The sequence below is a fragment of the Phocoena phocoena genome, chromosome 3, assembly GCF_963924675.1.
Source record: "Phocoena phocoena chromosome 3, mPhoPho1.1, whole genome shotgun sequence".
Taxonomy (NCBI): Eukaryota; Metazoa; Chordata; class Mammalia; order Artiodactyla; family Phocoenidae; genus Phocoena; species Phocoena phocoena.
The window spans coordinates 169,193,901-169,211,452 of NC_089221.1; the positions used below are offsets into that span (position 1 = coordinate 169,193,901).

Sequence of the window (17,552 nt, forward strand, 5' to 3'; positions counted from 1 at the left end):
TTGTCCTGCAAAGCCCCGACAGGCTCTTCTGTGAGCCACTTTGGGTTCCAGTTGAGCCCCAGATCTTGTTACTTTTTGCTTTCTGCCTCCAAACATTTACCTTGGCTTTTTTTTTACCCTCCCACCAGAAACGCCCCTCCTTCATGCCCCTCCTTCGTATGTGTGAATCCGCTTCAGTTTTCAAAACTCAGGGGCACAAGTCTGCAGGAGGTTTTCTTTGTGAACCCCTAAATTGAGGTTTCACCCACCCATCCCACCCCAGGCTCCCCTGAGCCTGATTGCTCGGGCTGGAAGGTCTCTGTGTCTCCCAGCTTGGGGGCATCTCCAGCACTGGCTCTTTGGATCCTGCATAGCCCAGCTCGGGTAGGATATCGGTCACGGGAGGACACTCATGGGCTCTTCGGTTTCTCCTCTCACCTCCAAGCACTAGTATTATCCTCCCATTTTACAGGGGAGGAAACTGAGGCTGGGAGAGAGCCAGTGACCTGAGTCACACAGCAGAGAGGGGACAAACTCCAATGCTCTGTCATGAACTGCTTCCTGTGTCCACTGCCCCACACTGTGCAGATGGGAAACTGAGTCACCAAGGGGCGAACTGGCCTTGCCGAGGTCATATGGCTGGTCCTGGCGGTGGAGCTGGGGATGGGCCCCTCATCAAAATGGAAGATGAATCTGGATGGAAGGTGGGAAGGGCCAGATCATGGCAGGGCTGGTGGGGGAACCCATTCTGGGGTATTCCGTGGGGCCCCAGAGCACAGATCCTAGTGTCAAAAAGCTCTTGCAAAATGGGAGTGCTGATAGCTCACACCCCACCCCCCACCCCAGAGCTATTGTGAGGAGAAGATGAGCTAAGAAGAGTATGTAAACACTCAGTACGTACTCAGTGCTCACAGCTGTTGCCATGGCCCAGGCAAAGGTGGGCAGGCTGGAATGAGTGGATGGGGGGCGAGGGGGCAGAGAGATGGGGCACAGTGGGACTTCCCTGGCGGTCTAGTGGTTAAGATTCTGCACTTCCACTGCAGGGGGCATGGGTTCGATCCCTGGTCAGGGAACTAAGATCTGGCATGCCATGCGGTGAGGAAAAAAAAAAAAAAGGAGAGAGTGATGGGGCACAGTGGGGTAGAGGGAGGGTGTGTCCTCAGACTGGGGACACTGAGGCTCCTACCCCTTCTGTCTTGTCCCCATCACCCACCTCCCTCTCCTGCTGCAGAAATACTTAAAGGAGCCCGTGTTTTTTTGGCTGGCCTTTGGGGACAATTCACCATTTCCTGGGGTCCAGGGTCTAAGGAATTAATTTAACTGGTGCAAGGCTGAGGCTAGGAGAGGCGAACCCCAAAGTGAGAGCCTGACACCCATTCCCCTACCCCAAGGCGTCCTCTGGCTACCATAGGTCCATTACACAGATGGGAAGACTGGGGTCCAGAGAGGAAGGAGCGGGCCTGAGGTCTCTCGACCTCATAAGGCTCACATCCAGGTAAGTCTCCCCTCCTTCCAGAGTTCTGCCCTGGGGAGCTTTTCATGCTCATGAAGACGTGAGTGGTTGATAGAAGTCTTAATGGTGGAAACTCAGGTGTGTTAACAGGAAACTGGAGTAATGACTCCCAGGAAGGCACAATGCCAGGCGGCAGCTTTAATGATCCAGGCCTGACAGCTTCACCCCTTCAGCTGGGTCTCCTGAGCCTCCAGCCTTCTTGAGACCCAAGGGCCACCGCTGCCCTCAGTCTGGTGAGCACTCAGGACACGCTCGTGGGCACACACACACCTGCGGCTGACACCGCACACCCCGTGGACCACAGCCGGTGCTTGTGGGTGGGATGTGTCTCCCCCCACCCCCCAGCTTCACACAGCAGCCCAGCCCTCTGCCTGCTGCCTGGGAACAATTATAGAGTCAGAGGGATGCCGGGCCCAAGATGGGCCGGCCTCATGTTTAATTCATCTTGGGGCTAATTATAGCCAGGCTGGGGGAGGGGCGTGGTAACCTTGGCCTACCCTCCCCAGCCCTTCCTGCCAGCCAGGGTGACCGGGGAAGGGTGGGGGGACGGGGGCTTATGACCCGCTGTTGGCCCCAGCTCTAGGCAGCTGAGCCAGCCCTCTTGAACCTCCTGCTAGGGTGCATGCTTGGAGGAGGACGGAGGCGGCGCTCATGGCAGAAAGGCGGGCACAGGGCCTGGCAGGGCGGTGGGAAGAATGCAGATTCCAGCTCAGGGCAGCTGTGAGCAAGCATCAGGATGGTTCCTTCCCTCCCTCCTCCTTCAGTCCCACGGATCAGGATTGATACTACTATCTGGGTTGATACAGGCTGTTACATCACCTTGCAGGTGGACCCACCAAAGCCTAAGGTCCCAGGACAGAGCCGGCTGGTACCTAACGATAGGTAATAACCCACACTGAGATCATGTGACATTCCGCACTGTTTGTAGCATTCGGCCCTCCGTAAACGTTAGCCACATTCTTTGCCAGTGTCCTTGGGTGCTTACCATATGCCCGGAACAGTTCTGAGCAACTTGCACGATTGTCACCGGACGGAGATTAACGCCTCGCTCGCCTCCGATACAAAACCTGAGGAGGCGCCCACAGATGCAGCCAAAGAGGTAAATACCATTTTAAGTCATATTTTAAAATGTTTTTTTATTGTGGTAAAAATCACATAATATAAAACATACTATTTTAACCCTATTTAACCGCACAGCTCAGGGGCACTAAGTACATTCACATTGTTGTGCAACTCTCACCATCCTCCACCTCCCGAGTTTTTCACTTTTCTAAACTGAAACTCTGTCCCCGTTAAACACTGTTCCCATTCTCCTCCCCCCCACACCCACCAATGTATTTTCTTTTTTTAAAAAAAACTAATTAATTTATTTTTATTTTTGGCTGTGTTGGGTCTTCCTTGCTGCGTGCGGGCTTTCTCTAGTTGCGGAGAGCGGGGGCTACTCTTCGTTGTGGTGCACAGGCTTTAGGCACTTGGGCTTCAGTAGTTGTGGCTCACGGGCTCTAGAGTGCAGTCTCAGTAGTTGTAGCGCGTGGGTTTAGTTGTTCCGCGGCATGTGGGATCTTCCCGGACCAGGGCTCGAACCCATGTACCCTGCATTGGCAGGCAGATTCTTAACCACTGCGCCACCAGGGAAGTCCTACCAATGTACTTTCTGACTGTGAATTTGACTATTCTACGTACCTTGTATAAGTGGAGTCAAATAGTATTTGCCTGCACCTACTGTATATTTGAATGCATTTCTAAGGTTGTCACATTTTAAAGAATCCAAACTGGGACTTCCCTGTGGTCCAGTGGTAAAGAATCCGCCTTACAATGCAGGGGACGTGGGTTCGATCCCTGGTCAGGGAACTAAGATCCCACATGCTGTGGAGCAACTAGGCCCATGTGCCACAACTACAGAGCCCACGTGCCCTGGAGCCTGTGCACCACAACTAGAGAAGAGAAAAGCCACAACTAGAGAGAAGCCCATGCGCCACAACAAAAGATCCCACATGCCTCAACGAAGGTCCCGCGTACTGCAACTAAGACCCGATGCAGCCAAAAATAAATAAAATAAAATAAATAATAAATCTTAAAAAAAAAAAAGAATCCAAACCAATGTAAAAAATAATCCACATGGAAGAAGACGTCCAAATATTAAATACAGATGGATGGGGCCCTGCACTGTATGATCTGATCATCCTGACAGCCCCTAGGAGGTGGGGATTGTGATGGTCAATGCCTATTTTACAGATGGGGACACTGAAGCATGGAGAGGCCAGGCGGCATGCCCTTGTCCACTCTCCCGCTCCCCCACTTCATCCCCCCGTCCTGGCCCAGGTCGGGGCTTTGTTCTCCCCTCCCCAGCTTGGACACCTCCTTCCTGACACCCAGCCAATCCCCAACAACTTGTCTGAGCTACATGGCCCGAAATAGCTTTGGGTGTCAGTCGCTGGCAGGCTGCCCTGGGCCACATGCCCACAATCCTCCAAAAAAATCTCTTCCCGGTGGGTGGGAGACACCTGGGCTCCAGGGCTCAGCATCCGACCACCTGCTGCCCCCGCCTGTGCCACAGTGTCCCCATTTGTCCCCTGGGAGAGTGAAGCCTCTCACCCCTGGCTTCCCATCCAGCAAGGTTGGTGGTGAAACCAGGTCCCCCCACTGCTTGAGAAGCCACCATTCATGAAGCCTTCCTTGGGGGATAAGCACGACCCCCTCCACATTCCAGTTTAAATATATGTGCATTTCGACGAGGGGTTCAGCACTGGAATTCCAGAGCCAACTAGCCTGGGTTCAAATCCTGGCTCCACCATATGCATGCTGTGTAACCTTAGGCAGACCACTTAACCTCTCTGTAGCAACTGGCCCCATCTGCAAAAGGCAATCTAGGGGCTTCCCTGGTGGCGCAGTGGTTGACAGATCGCCTGCTGATGCAGGGGACGCGGGTTCGTGCCCCGGTCCGGGAGGATCCCACGTGCCACGGAGCGGCTGGGCCCGTGAGCCATGGCCGCTGAGCCTGCGTGTCCGGAACCTGTGCTCCGCAACGCGAGAGGCCACAACAGTGAGAGGCCCGCGTACCGCAAAAAAAAAAAAAAAAAAAAAGGCAATCTACAAAATGCCTCTGGATTAAATACATAAAATGAGTGCATGGAAAGCTTAGGGCAATGCCTGGCATACAGTAGGTGCTCAATGCGTTGCTGAAGGCACTGGGGCCAGGCGCTGAGCTTCAAGCTCCAGGCATCCCAGTCCCCGCAGTCATATGAGGGGGGACCCGTTTTAAACATGAGAAGCCAAGGTTGCAAGATAAGCCTGAGGTCGCGCCTTGCACCGCTGGCTCAGCGGGGATTTGAACCTGGGGCTCAGCCTCCAGAGCCCGCGCTGACCCCCTCACCCTCTAAGGCCCAGGGACGGGCAGAGGTGTCCCCGGGTCACACAGCGGCAGTGCGGGAGGGCAGGCAGGGCCCCTCCCGGCGGTGGCAGCGCCAGCGTCCTGGGCCGCGGCTGGGGGCGGGCAGCGCAGTCCGGGATCTGGGACCGAGCTCCCCGCTGCGGCGCTGTGCGTTTCCATGGCAGCCAGGCTGGAGCCGGCCAGAGCGATTAGGCGTCCAGAGGAGCGGCTGCTAAAAATAGCCCGCGCAGCACCGGGTTCATTAGCCGCTGGGCTTTTGGCTGCCAGGTACCCCCTCCCGACTCTCCTTCCTGCTCGAGTCCAGGCGTAGAGAGGCTGCTGGGGGATGTGGTGGGGGAGGGGCGGCCGGTCCTGCATCCCCTCCGGCCTGGACCGGCCACCGGGCTTGGCCCCTCCTGGCCCTCCTCCCTGGGACCTTCGTCAAAGGCAAATCTGATTTCACTCCTCCCCTGCTCTAAACCCTTCCTTGGCTCCCCATTGCCCTTGGCCTGAAGTCCCCAGCCTTTCACCCCCATTGCCTCCCTGACTTTATCTCCCCCTGCTCTGGATGCTCCCAAGGGACTCAAACCCAGCACACCCCGACTCTGAGCCTTTGTTTCTGCTGTTTCCTTCATGTGGGTCACTCTGCCTTCCCCTGTTCATCTTTCAGATCTCAGCTTACACGTCACCTCCTCCAGGAAGCCTGAGGCTCCAGCCCAGCTCAGGGGCCTCTTCTGAGCTCCTCCATCACAGCTCTGACACTAACCTGTGAGTGCTGAGAGGGAGAGGATGAGCGTGTTTTGGTCTCGGTATCTGAAATAGGACCTGGCAGGCAGCAGTTGCCCGGTAAGTGTTTGTGGAATAAATGGGGGAATGAGATTAGCCAGCTCTGATAGAGGCGTTTCCTGGGTGAACAACTCAGTGGGTTCCCACTGTCCTCTCTTCCCAGGCCAGAAGGTCAGTGGTCCATCCTCTCTCATTCTTCTGTTTCCTTTGGAAACATATCCAGGCTGTGTGATCCAGCCAGGTCACTCACACTCTCTGGTCTCCTTTTTCTTTCTTTCTTTTTTTTTTTTGCGGTACGCGGGCCTCTCACTGCTGTGGCCTCTTCCGCTGCAGAGCACAGGCTCCGGACGCACAGGCTCAGCGGCCATGGCTCACGGGCCCAGCCACTCCGCGGCATGTGGGATCTTCCCGGACCAGGGCACGAACCCATGTCCCCTGCATCGGCAGGCGGACTCCCAACTACTGAGCCACCAGGGAAGCCCCTGATCTCCTTTTGCCTTACAAAATTGCCATACACATGGGACTTAGAGGTCAAAAGCTCTGGTGGCGTTGCCATAATTTGGAAGAGAGAGGGAGATAGAAGGGGAGGAGGATGTGGGGGAAGATAAGACATCCATGAAAATATCTTGGAATAAAACTAAGTCTATTGGAGAGCCAGTGGGCAGCCTCAGATGGGCAGGATTTCCAGAGCCAAGAAAGACAGTTTTCAGGCTGGCCACAAGGTGGCTCATTTGTTGTGGCACAGCTTGGTTGTAGCAAGAGCAGTGAGGCCAAGAGCAGAGTCAGAGGGAAATGGGGAGGAGGAGGGGGAGTGAAGGGCAGCAGAGGAGTGTTAGCAGAGAAGAGAGGAAGTCTGGGGAATGCAATGTGGGTAGTGACAGTGCTCAAAACTTGCGATTATTTGAGACCTATGGAACCATGACTATGACTTAAAAGAGGAAGCCATGGCTTAAATGATGCCTGTCCGCACAGTCTGGGCATCAGCCCAGGTTGCAGTGGTGGCTCCACAATCACTAGGGATCCAGGCTTCTATTGGTGTTCTACCTCCTCAGCCAAACTTCCATCTTTTGGAACATAATGGCTGCTCTAGCCCCTGCCATCACAGCCACCTTCCAGATGAGGGCAGAGGGGGAAGGGGAGAAGGGGTAGAGGAGGGCCTATCCTTGTCTTCTGAGGTTACAACCTGGAAGTTACATGCATCATTTATGCTCACATCCTATTGTCCATCACATAATCAGATGGTCACATTGAGCTTCAAGGGCAGCTGGGAAATGTAGTCTTTACCTGGGCAGGTTCTATTTCTTTTTTTTTTAATTTTTTTTTATTTTGGGGGTAGGAGTTTATTAATTAATTAATTTATTTTTGCTGTGTTGGGTCTTTGTTTCTGTGCGAGGGCTTTCTCTAGTTGTGGCAAGCGGGGGGCCGCTCTTCATCACGGTGCACGGGCCTCTCACTATCGCGGCCTCTCTTGTCGTGGAGCACAGGCTCCAGACGCGCAGGATCAGTAGTTGTGGCTCACGGGCCTAGTTGCTCCGTGGCATGTGGGATCCTCCCAGACCAGGGCTCGGACCTGTGTCCCCTGCATTAGCAGGCAGATTCTCAACCACTGTGCCACCAGGGAAGCCCTAGGTTCTATTTCTAAAGGAGAAAATAGAGCATGAAATTTGGGGACCAGCCCATAACCTCTTCCACCAAATGGGTTGGGAAGAAGGAGTGAACATTTGTCACTGTTGAGGCAACCCTAGCAGGGAGATGCCCTTTGGACAAGGAGACCTTCAGGACCCTCCCCCTTTCCCTCCCTGCCCTCACCTCCTCCCTCTGTCCCCCTCACTTACTGTGCTCCAGACACACAGATATCGCTGTTCCTCCAACACGCCAGGCACAGTCCTGCCCCAGGGCCTTTGCACGTGCCGTTCCCTCTGCTTGGAATGCTCTTCCCCCAGGTCTCTCCCTCCCTCCCCCCCATTCAGATTTCTGCTTAAATCTCACCTTCTCAGAGGCTTTCCTTGAACACCTTGTTTAAAATTGCAACCTGCCCTCCCTCCTCAATTGTTGTTCCTTCCCAATACCTTCCCTGCCCTAATTTCCTTTCTAGCACTTAGCACTCTATAAAGCCCTATAGACTTTACTGATTTATTTGCTCGTTGCCTGTCTCCCTCATTAGGCTTTGAGCTCAACCAGGGCAGAGATTTCTGCCTGTTTTGCTTGCAGCTGCATTCCTGGTGCCTAGGACAGTGCAGGGTGCTCATTCAGGGCTCAGGAAATATTTTGAATGACTACATTGAATAAATAAAGCAGGCACAATGATTCCCTCTTTTAGAGCTCTGGAAACTGAGGTCTCAAGGAGGAAAGGTGATTCACCCAAGGTCACAAGCTAGTGGGTGGCAAAATATGGTTGTGTCACCTGCCGAGTTTCCGTTTCCTCTCTATCTGACTGACCCTCTTTCTCCAACTTTCCCTTCCACCCGGAGAGTTATCTATAAATTTCAGTTCTGCTTATGTTTCCTGCAGCACATTTTCGTTGCTTGCAGCCAGGAGCCCAGGATGACCAGAGGGGCACCCCCATCATTCCAGGCACAGTGCCCGGTCCATTAGCAGCTGTGCCACATTTAATTGCCCACACAAGTACAAAAATATTTGCAAATTAAAAATCACACATAAAATTCTCTCAGCCCCAAATTTAGAGGTGTGGAAAGACTGAGGCACAGGTCGGGGGAAGGGATGGTCCTCGTTACACAGCCAAGAGGCAGCAGAGGAGGGGTCCACCCTCTCTCTTCCTTTCCACTGTGAGATGAGGCTCACTGCCACCTGGGACAGTGCAAAGCTGGTCTTGGGATTGAATCCTGCCTTGCGCAGCCTTGGACCTCAGTTTTCTCTACTGGGACATGGGATCCTGATAACTATCCTGGCTATATCCCATTGTGCCCAGAGCCTGACATACAGAATGTGCTCCCACGAGGCAGGAAGTCGAGGGCGTCAGTTAGCCGCCCCGGGCTGCAGGTCGCCCACCCCAGACCCCTTCCACCTTCCCCGCCTCGCTCCCTATTCCCTTGGCTGCCCCGTGCCAGGTTTCTGTTTAGTTTAATAATCTCCTGAAAGTTTAATTGTTGTTTTATTCATCCATGACCTTTCTCTCTCATCTGGAGACATATTATTGCTAATCTACAAATTTCAAGAACCAGATTTATTTGCAAAACCAATTACCTGCCTATGCAAATGACCTCGTTCGGCGCCTGCCTCCGTGGCCAGCTGGCTGGTCCGGGGAGAGGAAGAGCCGCTGTCCGCCCCGTTAGAGCCGCTGCTCAAACACTTGGATGGAAACTTATCTATAATTCCTCTGAGCAGGGCGACCCTCTCGGCCCCGGAGTTAATTAGAATCTCAGTAATGGAGGGAGGCTCTGACCCCACATCTCTCAGCTCTGACCTCCTAAAGGGGCCTCTTGAAGTGGACGGAGCCTCTAATTGCCTTCCCATCTGGCCCTTCCAATGGGAATGATGCCTGTTCATTCATTCATTCATTCACAATCTCACATTGAGCGTCTGGGACTGTTCTAGGCTCTGGAAGCAGAGCAGGGAACAGGGAGCCCAGAAGGAAAGAAGTCCCCATCTTTATAAAGCTAACAGTTGGAGAGAGAGAAAACAGGCAAGATAAATATAAAAAATGAATAGCATGGCACACAGTATGGATCACAATGGAGGAGAAGCAAGCAGTGCCAGGGATGGGTGATCAGGGGTCATGGATCCCATTCTCTCTCCCTCCCTTCACTCCAGCCACAAAAACGGAGCTGATTCCTAAAATGCCAAACCTGGTCCTGCCTCAGGACCCTTGCACTTGCTATTCCTGCTGTCTGGAATGCTTTTGCCAAAACTCTTGGCCAGACTCACACTTCCCCACACAGTCTCGGCTCACATGTCACCTCCTCAGGGAAGCCTTCCCTGCCTACTCCAGAGATAAGGCATCTCCCCGCGACCATTTCTGTCCTCTTTCCCTGCTTTAGAATTCTTACTGCTTCCTGAAATTAGATTAGTCATTGGTGTGTTATTCTCTGTCTTACTCTCCTTTTTTTTTTTTTTTTTTGGCTGCGCTGCATGGCATGAGGGATCTTAATTCCCCGACCAGGGATCAAACCTGTGCCCCTGCAGTGGAAGCGCGAGTCTTAACCACTGGACCGCCAGGGAAGTCCAAGTCTTACTTTAATATCAGCACCTTGAGGACAGAGGAACCGTGTCTGTTTTGTTCACAGCTGTATCCTCAGTACCCAGAACAGTGTTTGGGTACTCAATATATATTTGTTGAATGAATGAATGAATGAATGATGCAGGAGCAAGGAGGCCATGCTAATCATGGTGTAGAGGACACAATAACTTCTAGCTGGGGTCATCTTGACCTCAGCACTTTCCCATAGCCTGGTGCAGTGGCTGAAATGTACCCATTTCACAGATGAGACCGTGGAGGCTGCTAGATTAGGTGTGTGGCTTGGCCAGTGAGGGCTGGTGGGGCTGGGCTCAGAAAGCAGCTATTGAAGGTCTCCCTTAGTGGTCCTCAGGGCCTCTGTGACTGTCCAACGCTAGGAAGGGACATAGCAGTTATTGGTGGAGCCTGGGCGGAAGGTGGGACTCCACGATCCCTGGACCTTAAGTTCTCAATCTGGGCAAAGTGGCTTTGGGATTCCACCACCCCTGGCTTCTCTCTCACCTCTCTGGCTGTGCCTTCTCATCTCCTTTGCCTTCCTGTCCCCTATTTTTTTTTAAATTTATTTTTGGCTGCGTTGGGTCTTTGTTGCTGCACACAGGCTTTCTCTAGTTGCGGCAAGTGGGGGCTACTCTTCATTGTGGTGCGCGAGCTTCTCATTGCGGTGGCTTCTTGTTGCAGAGCATGGACTCTAGGTGTGCGGGCTTCAGCAGTTGTATCACGTGGGCTTCAGTAGTTGTGGCTCGTGGGCTCTAGAGCGCAGTCTCAGTAGTTGTGGCACACGGGCTTAGTTGCTCCGAGGCATGTGGGATCTTCCCAGACCAGGGATCGAACCCGTGTCCCCTGCATTGGCAGGCGGATTCTTAACCACTGCGCCACCAGGGAAGTCCCTGTCCCCTTTTTTTTTTTTTTTTTTTTTGCGGTACGCGGGCCTCTCACTGTTGTGGCCTCTCCCGTTGCGGAGCACAGGCTCCGGACGTGCAGGCTCAGCGGCCATGGCTCACGGGCCCAGCCGCTCCGCGGCATGTGGGATCTTCCCGGACCGGGGCATGAACCCGTGTCCCTGCATCAGCAGGCGGACTCTCAATCACTGCACCACCAAGGAAGCCCCTTGTCCCCTATTTTTATCTTTATTTTTTTAAAAAATGTTTAGCCGCACTGCTCAGCATGTGGGATCTTAGTTCCCCAACCAGGGATGGAAACAGCACCACTTACAGTGGAAGTGTGGAGTCTTAACCACTGGGCCGCCAGGGAAGTCCCATTTATGTCCCCTATTTTTTTTTAATAAGTTTCTTTCTTTAAAAAAAATTTTATTTATTTATTTTTTGGCTGTGTTGGGTCTGGTTGCGCACAGGCTTTCTCTAGTTGCAGCAAGCGGGGGGCTACTCTTCTTTGTCGTGCACGGGCTTCTCATTGCGGTGGCTTCTCTTGTTGCAGAGCCCAGGTTCTAGGCACGTGGGCTTCAGTAGTTGTGGCTCGCAGGTTCTAGAGCATAGGCTCAGTAGTTGTGGCACACCTGCTTAGTTGCTCCATGGCATGTGGGATCTTCCCGGACCAGGGCTCAAACCTACGTCCCCTGCATTGGCAGGCGGATTCTTAACCACTGCACCACCAGGGAAGTCCCTCCTCACCCCTATTTTTTTTTTAATTAATTAATTTACTTTTGGCTGCATTGAGTCTTTGTTACTGCGCACGGGCTTTCTCTAGTTGCAGCAAGCAGTAGCTACTCTTCATTGCGGTGCGCGGGCTTCTCATTGTGGTGGCTTCTCTTGTTGCTGAGCACAGGCTCTAGGCGCACGGACTTCAGTAGTTGTGGCACATGGGCTCAGTAGTTGTGGCTCGCGGGCTCTAGAGCACAGGCTCAGTAGTTGTGGCGCACCCGCTTCGTTGCTCCATGGCATGTGAGATCTTCCCGGCAGGGCTCAAACCCCTGTCCCCTGCATTGGCAGGCGGATTTTTAACCACTGCGCCACCAGGGAAGTCCCTCCTGTCCCCTATTTTTGAATCCTGCCCATCTGCCCTGGACAAGCCCCAAGAGCCCTTTCTCTGCAGTCAGCAACTTCCCTCCAACCTGCTTCTCATCCAGTGTCCCTACTTCCTATCCAGGGTCAACTTCACGTGCCCTGCCCTTGAACCAGACACTGGACATCGGCCTCTCCATTGCTTATGCTGTTCCCTCTGCCCGTCACATTCTTCCCCCTGGAAGCCTTTCCATGGCCCCCCAACCTAATTAGTCTCATCCCCAGCCCCACACCCCTATCCTATATCCCAGGGCAGCCTGGGCATGGCTTCAGGAACTGTCGCCATTTCCGTGATGGAGTGGTTTGTTCAACTGTCTGTTAACATTTCTCTTCCCAGCTAGACGCTAATCTCCCCAGTTCAGCAGGGGCCTTGGCTGTCATTTTTATCCCGGTGTCTCCAGGACCCAGCACAGAAAGGAGAGCTCTGCAGGAGCTTAATAAGTGCTTGTTGAATGGTTGACCTGTGGGTTGGGTGTTGGGTGGGGGAATGGATGGCTGCATGGGTGAGTGGGTGAGTGGGGCATTTAGGTTTGGAGATGGGAGGATGGCTGGGTGGGTGGGTGGATAGAAGGATAGGTGCGTGGGTGGGGATGAGAAAATCTGTGGATGAATGAATGAACGGTAACGAACCTGGCTTAGATGGGGGTGGACTGCCCCTGGCAGTGGACCTGGGTGAAACCCCCCATCCCAGCCCGGCCAAGTGGCTCTGAGAATTCAGCAGGCTCTGTGTGTTGAGGGGGTACCTAGACACAGACCTCTAGCTCTTTCTGCAGGGCTCAGATTGTCTGGGGGGGCCAGTGGTTTTGGGGGGGACCAGGCTTGCTCGTGAGATTTCATGGCCCCTCTCCAGCCTACACGGCTGCACTCCCACTGCCCAGAGCTAAGCTCGTCTGCCACAGCCCTGCCCCAGCTTCCCCCCTTCACCCCTGCACACTTGATTCAATCCTGGCCGCCCACCGGTTCAGTTATTCTGCTGCTGGGGCGGCTGGCAATTTTCTTCCGGGGCTGAGAAACTGCTTCGGTATCTGTGTATCTGGGTGATTCTGAGCAGCACGGGGACCCAGAGATGGAAACACAGAGACAAAAAAGAGAAAAGGAAGGCTTCCCTGGTGGCGCAGTGGTTGAGAGTCCGCCTGCCGATGCAGGGGACGCGAGTTCGTGCCCCGGTCCGGGAAGATCCCACATGCTGCGGAGCGGCTGGGCCCGTGAGCCACGGCCGCTGAGCCTGCGCGTCCGGAGCCTGTGCCCCACAACGGGAGAGGCCACAACACTGAGAGGCCCGCGTACCGCAAAAAACAAAACAAAACAAAACAAAACAAAACAAAAAGAGAAAAGGAGAGAGATGAATAGAGACAGACAAATTCTGTGTGTGAGAGAGAGAGAGTCAGTCTGGACCAACCTCACCCCCAGGGCTTTAGGGGAAGGCTTTCCAAGGATTCAAAACAGTGACCATCCTGCAAAGATTCCAGAATTTCTGCTCATGACCTCATGTCACTCCCCCATCCCTCAAAACACACACACACACACACACACACACACACACACACACACACACACACGGGCACAAAACTCAGCCCAGATTTTGCAGAGGACCTTGCTAATGACCAGAACAGCTCAGAGATGAAGTGGGAACCTTGGGACGTAGTGAGCTCCTCATCCAGAGAGGAGTCCAAGCAGAGGCTGTGGGCTAGAAGTTCCTTTCAGAGCCCAGATGTGCTCCAGTTGCCCATTTATTCTTTATTGGGTCCTTTCATTTTTTTCTGAGCATTTGCTAGGTGCCGGGGGCTGGGCTGGAGGGAGCCGGGGGACAGAGGGAGGAGGTGAGGGCAGGTCGTGCAGGGCCTTGTGGCCCACGGGGAGGACTTGGGCTTTAACCCGAGGGAGGTGGGAGCCCTGGAGGGCTGTGGGCAGAGGGGGGACGTGACCTGACTCTGGTTTGTGTGGCTATGACGGAGTATGTTGCCTCTGTCTGGCTGTGTGACCTTGGACGGGTTCCCCCTTCTCTGTCTCCTTGAGCCCCTTCCTCTGCCTTAAGGTGATGGATGGGGCCGTTTTCAAGCACCTTCCTGGCCCCAACACCTTGGCCCCAACTTCCGAGCAGGCTCAGTCTTCCCTGATGACTCCAGCGCCCTGTATCACGGGTAATTATCTGTAAGCGCCAACCCTCCCGAGAGCTTCGCAGACAATAATGAAATCACCTAATCTTGTGATCGGAGACTTACCAGGGATGTCCTCACCAGCCAGCACCTCTCCCCAGGGAGGGATTCCCATGGCTCCCGCAAGGAAAAAAATCTTCCTTCTCATTTGGCCTCCCCGCCGCCCCCCTAGAAGCTTGAGCAAAATCAGCCACTCCCTGGAGAGGGATTGTGTGGGACTGTCTTATGCATTTGGGTTCCGTTGGAGTTTCTTATGTTCTGGCCATGCGTCCTCCTTACTGTGTGGTTCTGGGCAACTCCCCACCCTCTCTGGGTCTCAGTTTCTCTAAACTGGCTCCTGATACTTCTAAGCCTACCGTGAGGGGCTGCAGGGTAACAGACACAGGATGGGGTCACAAAGGTTTTGAGAGACAAAACCTTTACCTCTGCCCCCGACCCTGATTTTCAATTGTGGCCAAACATCCCTGACATAAAATTTACCATCTGAACCATGGTTAAGTGCACAGCTGAATGGCTTTACATAATTCACATTGCTGTGCAGTCACCACCACCATCCATCCACCGAAATGTGTGGGGGTTTTTTTGGGTTTTTTTTTTTGCGTTATGCGGGCCTCTCACTGTTGTGGCCTCTCCCGTTGAGGAGCGCAGGCTCCGGACGCGCAGGCTCAGTGGCCATGGCTCACGGGCCCAGCCGCTCCGCGGCACGTGAGATCCTCCCGGACCGGGGCACGAACCCGCGTCCCCTGCATCAGCAGATGGACTCTCAACCACTGTGCCACCAGGGCAGCCCTGTGTTTTTGTTTTGATCACCCCAAACAGAAACTCTGTATCCATTACTCTTGCTTTTTAATCTTAAAGTATCTTGGCGATCCTTCCATGGGAGTCCTCATTATTTTATACAGTTGCATAGGACTTCGTGGTGTGGAAGGATCATCGTTCCATCCTTTATTTACTTCTTTCACTGTTTCTAAGCTTTATACATGGGTCTAATTCTAGAGTTTCTGCCCTTGATCACTGAGCTATTCAGCTGAGAACTCTTGCTTTTTGGGGTGATATTAACTATATTTAGCTACAGGTATGGCTGTGGCATTGACCAATGAGAATGGACTTGCTGGGTCCAGGTCTCAGCAGTGCTGTCAGTGGCCAGATCTTGGAGGAGGTCCAGGGGACTTAGGGATGGGTCAGGGGAGTGGTCAGGAGATATCACCTATTTACCGAGTGTTTCTGGACAGTGACAAGTTCAAGGTCACAGCCAAGTTTGGAACACTGCTTGTGTTGTTCCCGGTCTGCCAGTGCTGGGGTCTGAGGCTTCCCGAAGCCAGTTCTGTCATCCTCCACCTCACATGGATTCTTCTTCGCCTTCTCTTTCTTCTTTAACGTAATAGACTTTATTTCTTTGGCTGCACCACATGGCATGCAGAATCTCAGTTCCCTGACCAGGGATCGAACCCGTGCCCCCTGCAGTGGAAACACGGAGTCTCGACTACTGGACCACCAGGAAGTCCCTCTTCCTTCGTCTTGAGAAGGTCTGGGGTGTTGGAAAGAAAAGGCCAACAGATCCTTAGGGAATCTCTGTAGCAAGCGCCCCGGACTAGGATGGCAGGGAGGGGTCCCATTTAGGGCAGCCAAAGGGTCCTGAGAGCCCCTGGCCAGCCCCTGGTCCAGCCTGCAAGCCTGGAAGAGCATCCCCTCCCTCCTGAGCCTCCCTGGGAAGGTGGACGGAAAAGGAGGGTATTGTGATGCCTGGTGAGGTGGAACTTCACATTTTTTAATCAGGAGAAGCTGCCAGCCACATTTCCTTTGTTGAGTCGAGACAGCTAAACTCTGTGAAGTAGAACTTCTTTATTTAGAGAGAGTCCATTGAATGGTTCCTCCTAGTTTTATTCGTATTTAAGTGGATGCCCATCGTCATGGGGGAATGGTGATGATGATGCTGTAGCAGATTGGATCTGTGAACCCAGCCCCCAATCTAATGGCTGAAAGTGCTAAGTATTTATTTTGGTTCACGAGTCTGCAGATCAGCCAGGTGACTCTTCTAATCTCAACCAGGCTCATTCCTGCCTCTGCACTCAGCTTGGGGTTGCAGGCAGCTCTGCAAATCTTGGCTGGGTCCCTCATTTGGGGGTCAGCTGGCCGTTGGATGGGACAACTGGGCTTTCTTCCATGGATTTCTTCCATGAAGAGCAGGGATGCTCTTCTGGCAGACCAGCCTGGGGTTATTTGCATGGCAGCTGGGCTCTAGGAGAGTGAGCAGAAGCCTGCAAGGCCTCTTGAACTTGGAAACAGACCCTGCTCCAGGTTCCAGTCAAACCTGGAGATGACTGTGGCCTCAGCTGACACCTTGATTGCAGCCTTGCAGGAAACCCTAGAGTACAGGGCCAGCTAAGCTGTGCCTGGACTCTTGACCCTCAGAAACAATAAAGGAGTGTTGGTTTAATCTGCTGCATTTGTGACAACTTGTTATGCAGCAATAGCTGACTGATACATACATCTCTCCTCAAACTCCTACCGCTGGACCACCAGGGAATTCCTGAGGTGGAATTCTTGGGAGCGATGGGATTGATGTTCCTTTTCCTTCCCTTCTGTCGTTCACTCTGATGGGTTGAGGTGGCCCCGAGGGAGATGGAAAGGCAGAAAAGGATACTCAGTGGTGTCCCAGTGGGGACTTAGTTATAACGGAAGTGGGAGGGGGGTTGGGGGAAGAAGCTGGTTGGTTCTAATACAGAGTGTGATGGGGGCTGGAAGTCCTGCTTCATTCATTTCCCCTGTCCTGGTGTGTCTGGTGTGTCATTTCCCTGTCCAAGTGTCTAGCTTGGTGATTGAGGCCTGAACGGATTCATGAGTGTAAGCCATTTGGCTCTAACCTTGGGGACCCAAGTTGGGGTTCCACTGGGGTCCGTGCAAGGATCTGTCTGGCTTAGGACACGCAAGGGAAAAACAGACAAGGCTGTGCAAGACCGTTGTTCAACAGTGACACCTTATGGCAGTCACAGAAGTAACAGCGGGAATGGCCCCATCCATCCCGTCCCCTGCTCCTCTGTCTAATGTTTGAGAGAGAGAGTCCCTTTGGACTGATAAGGGGCTCGAGGGTCTTGGAAAATTTGAGGGAAATGTAAAGGTGCAGTCAGTGGGAACATAGAGATTCATGGGAAGAATGAAGGAAAACTGGCTTCAGTTAGACCATTTTTGGCTTTTTAGCGTCTTCTGCATCCTTTCTTCTTCTGGAACAGTGCCTTGGATTTTCCTGGGGGGGGCCTCCCCTGTCTTGCTTTTGGTTCATGAAGTTCAGGCAAGGCTCCATGGAGGGAGGCTGCGACCCAGTGCAGCAGCCCCATGGATATCCTCTTGGGCTCACATCATGCAAAGCCTACTTCCTGTGAACATCTGAAACCGTTTCTCTGAAGGTATTTTTTAAGACTGTTGGATCTCACTTAGCCACAGGCAGGCCAAGCCAGAAGACAGGAGAGTTATTGCAGCCCTCAGCCTTTACAGATGGGAAGTTGGTGGATAAATACTGCAGCTCCCTTTTGCTTCT

General features: G+C 53.2%; 1 protein-coding gene across 1 annotated transcript in view; it reads left to right on the top strand.

Annotated features, from left to right (window-relative positions):
* Nucleotides 1–2,480: 2,480 nt before the first annotated feature.
* Nucleotides 2,481–17,552, top strand: part of ZNRF4 (zinc and ring finger 4) — a 66,097-nt gene continuing 51,025 nt past the window's right edge. The window contains 1 exon segment of the mRNA XM_065873849.1: nt 2,481–2,591. Coding sequence (XP_065729921.1) covers nt 2,481–2,591 — 111 coding nt within the window.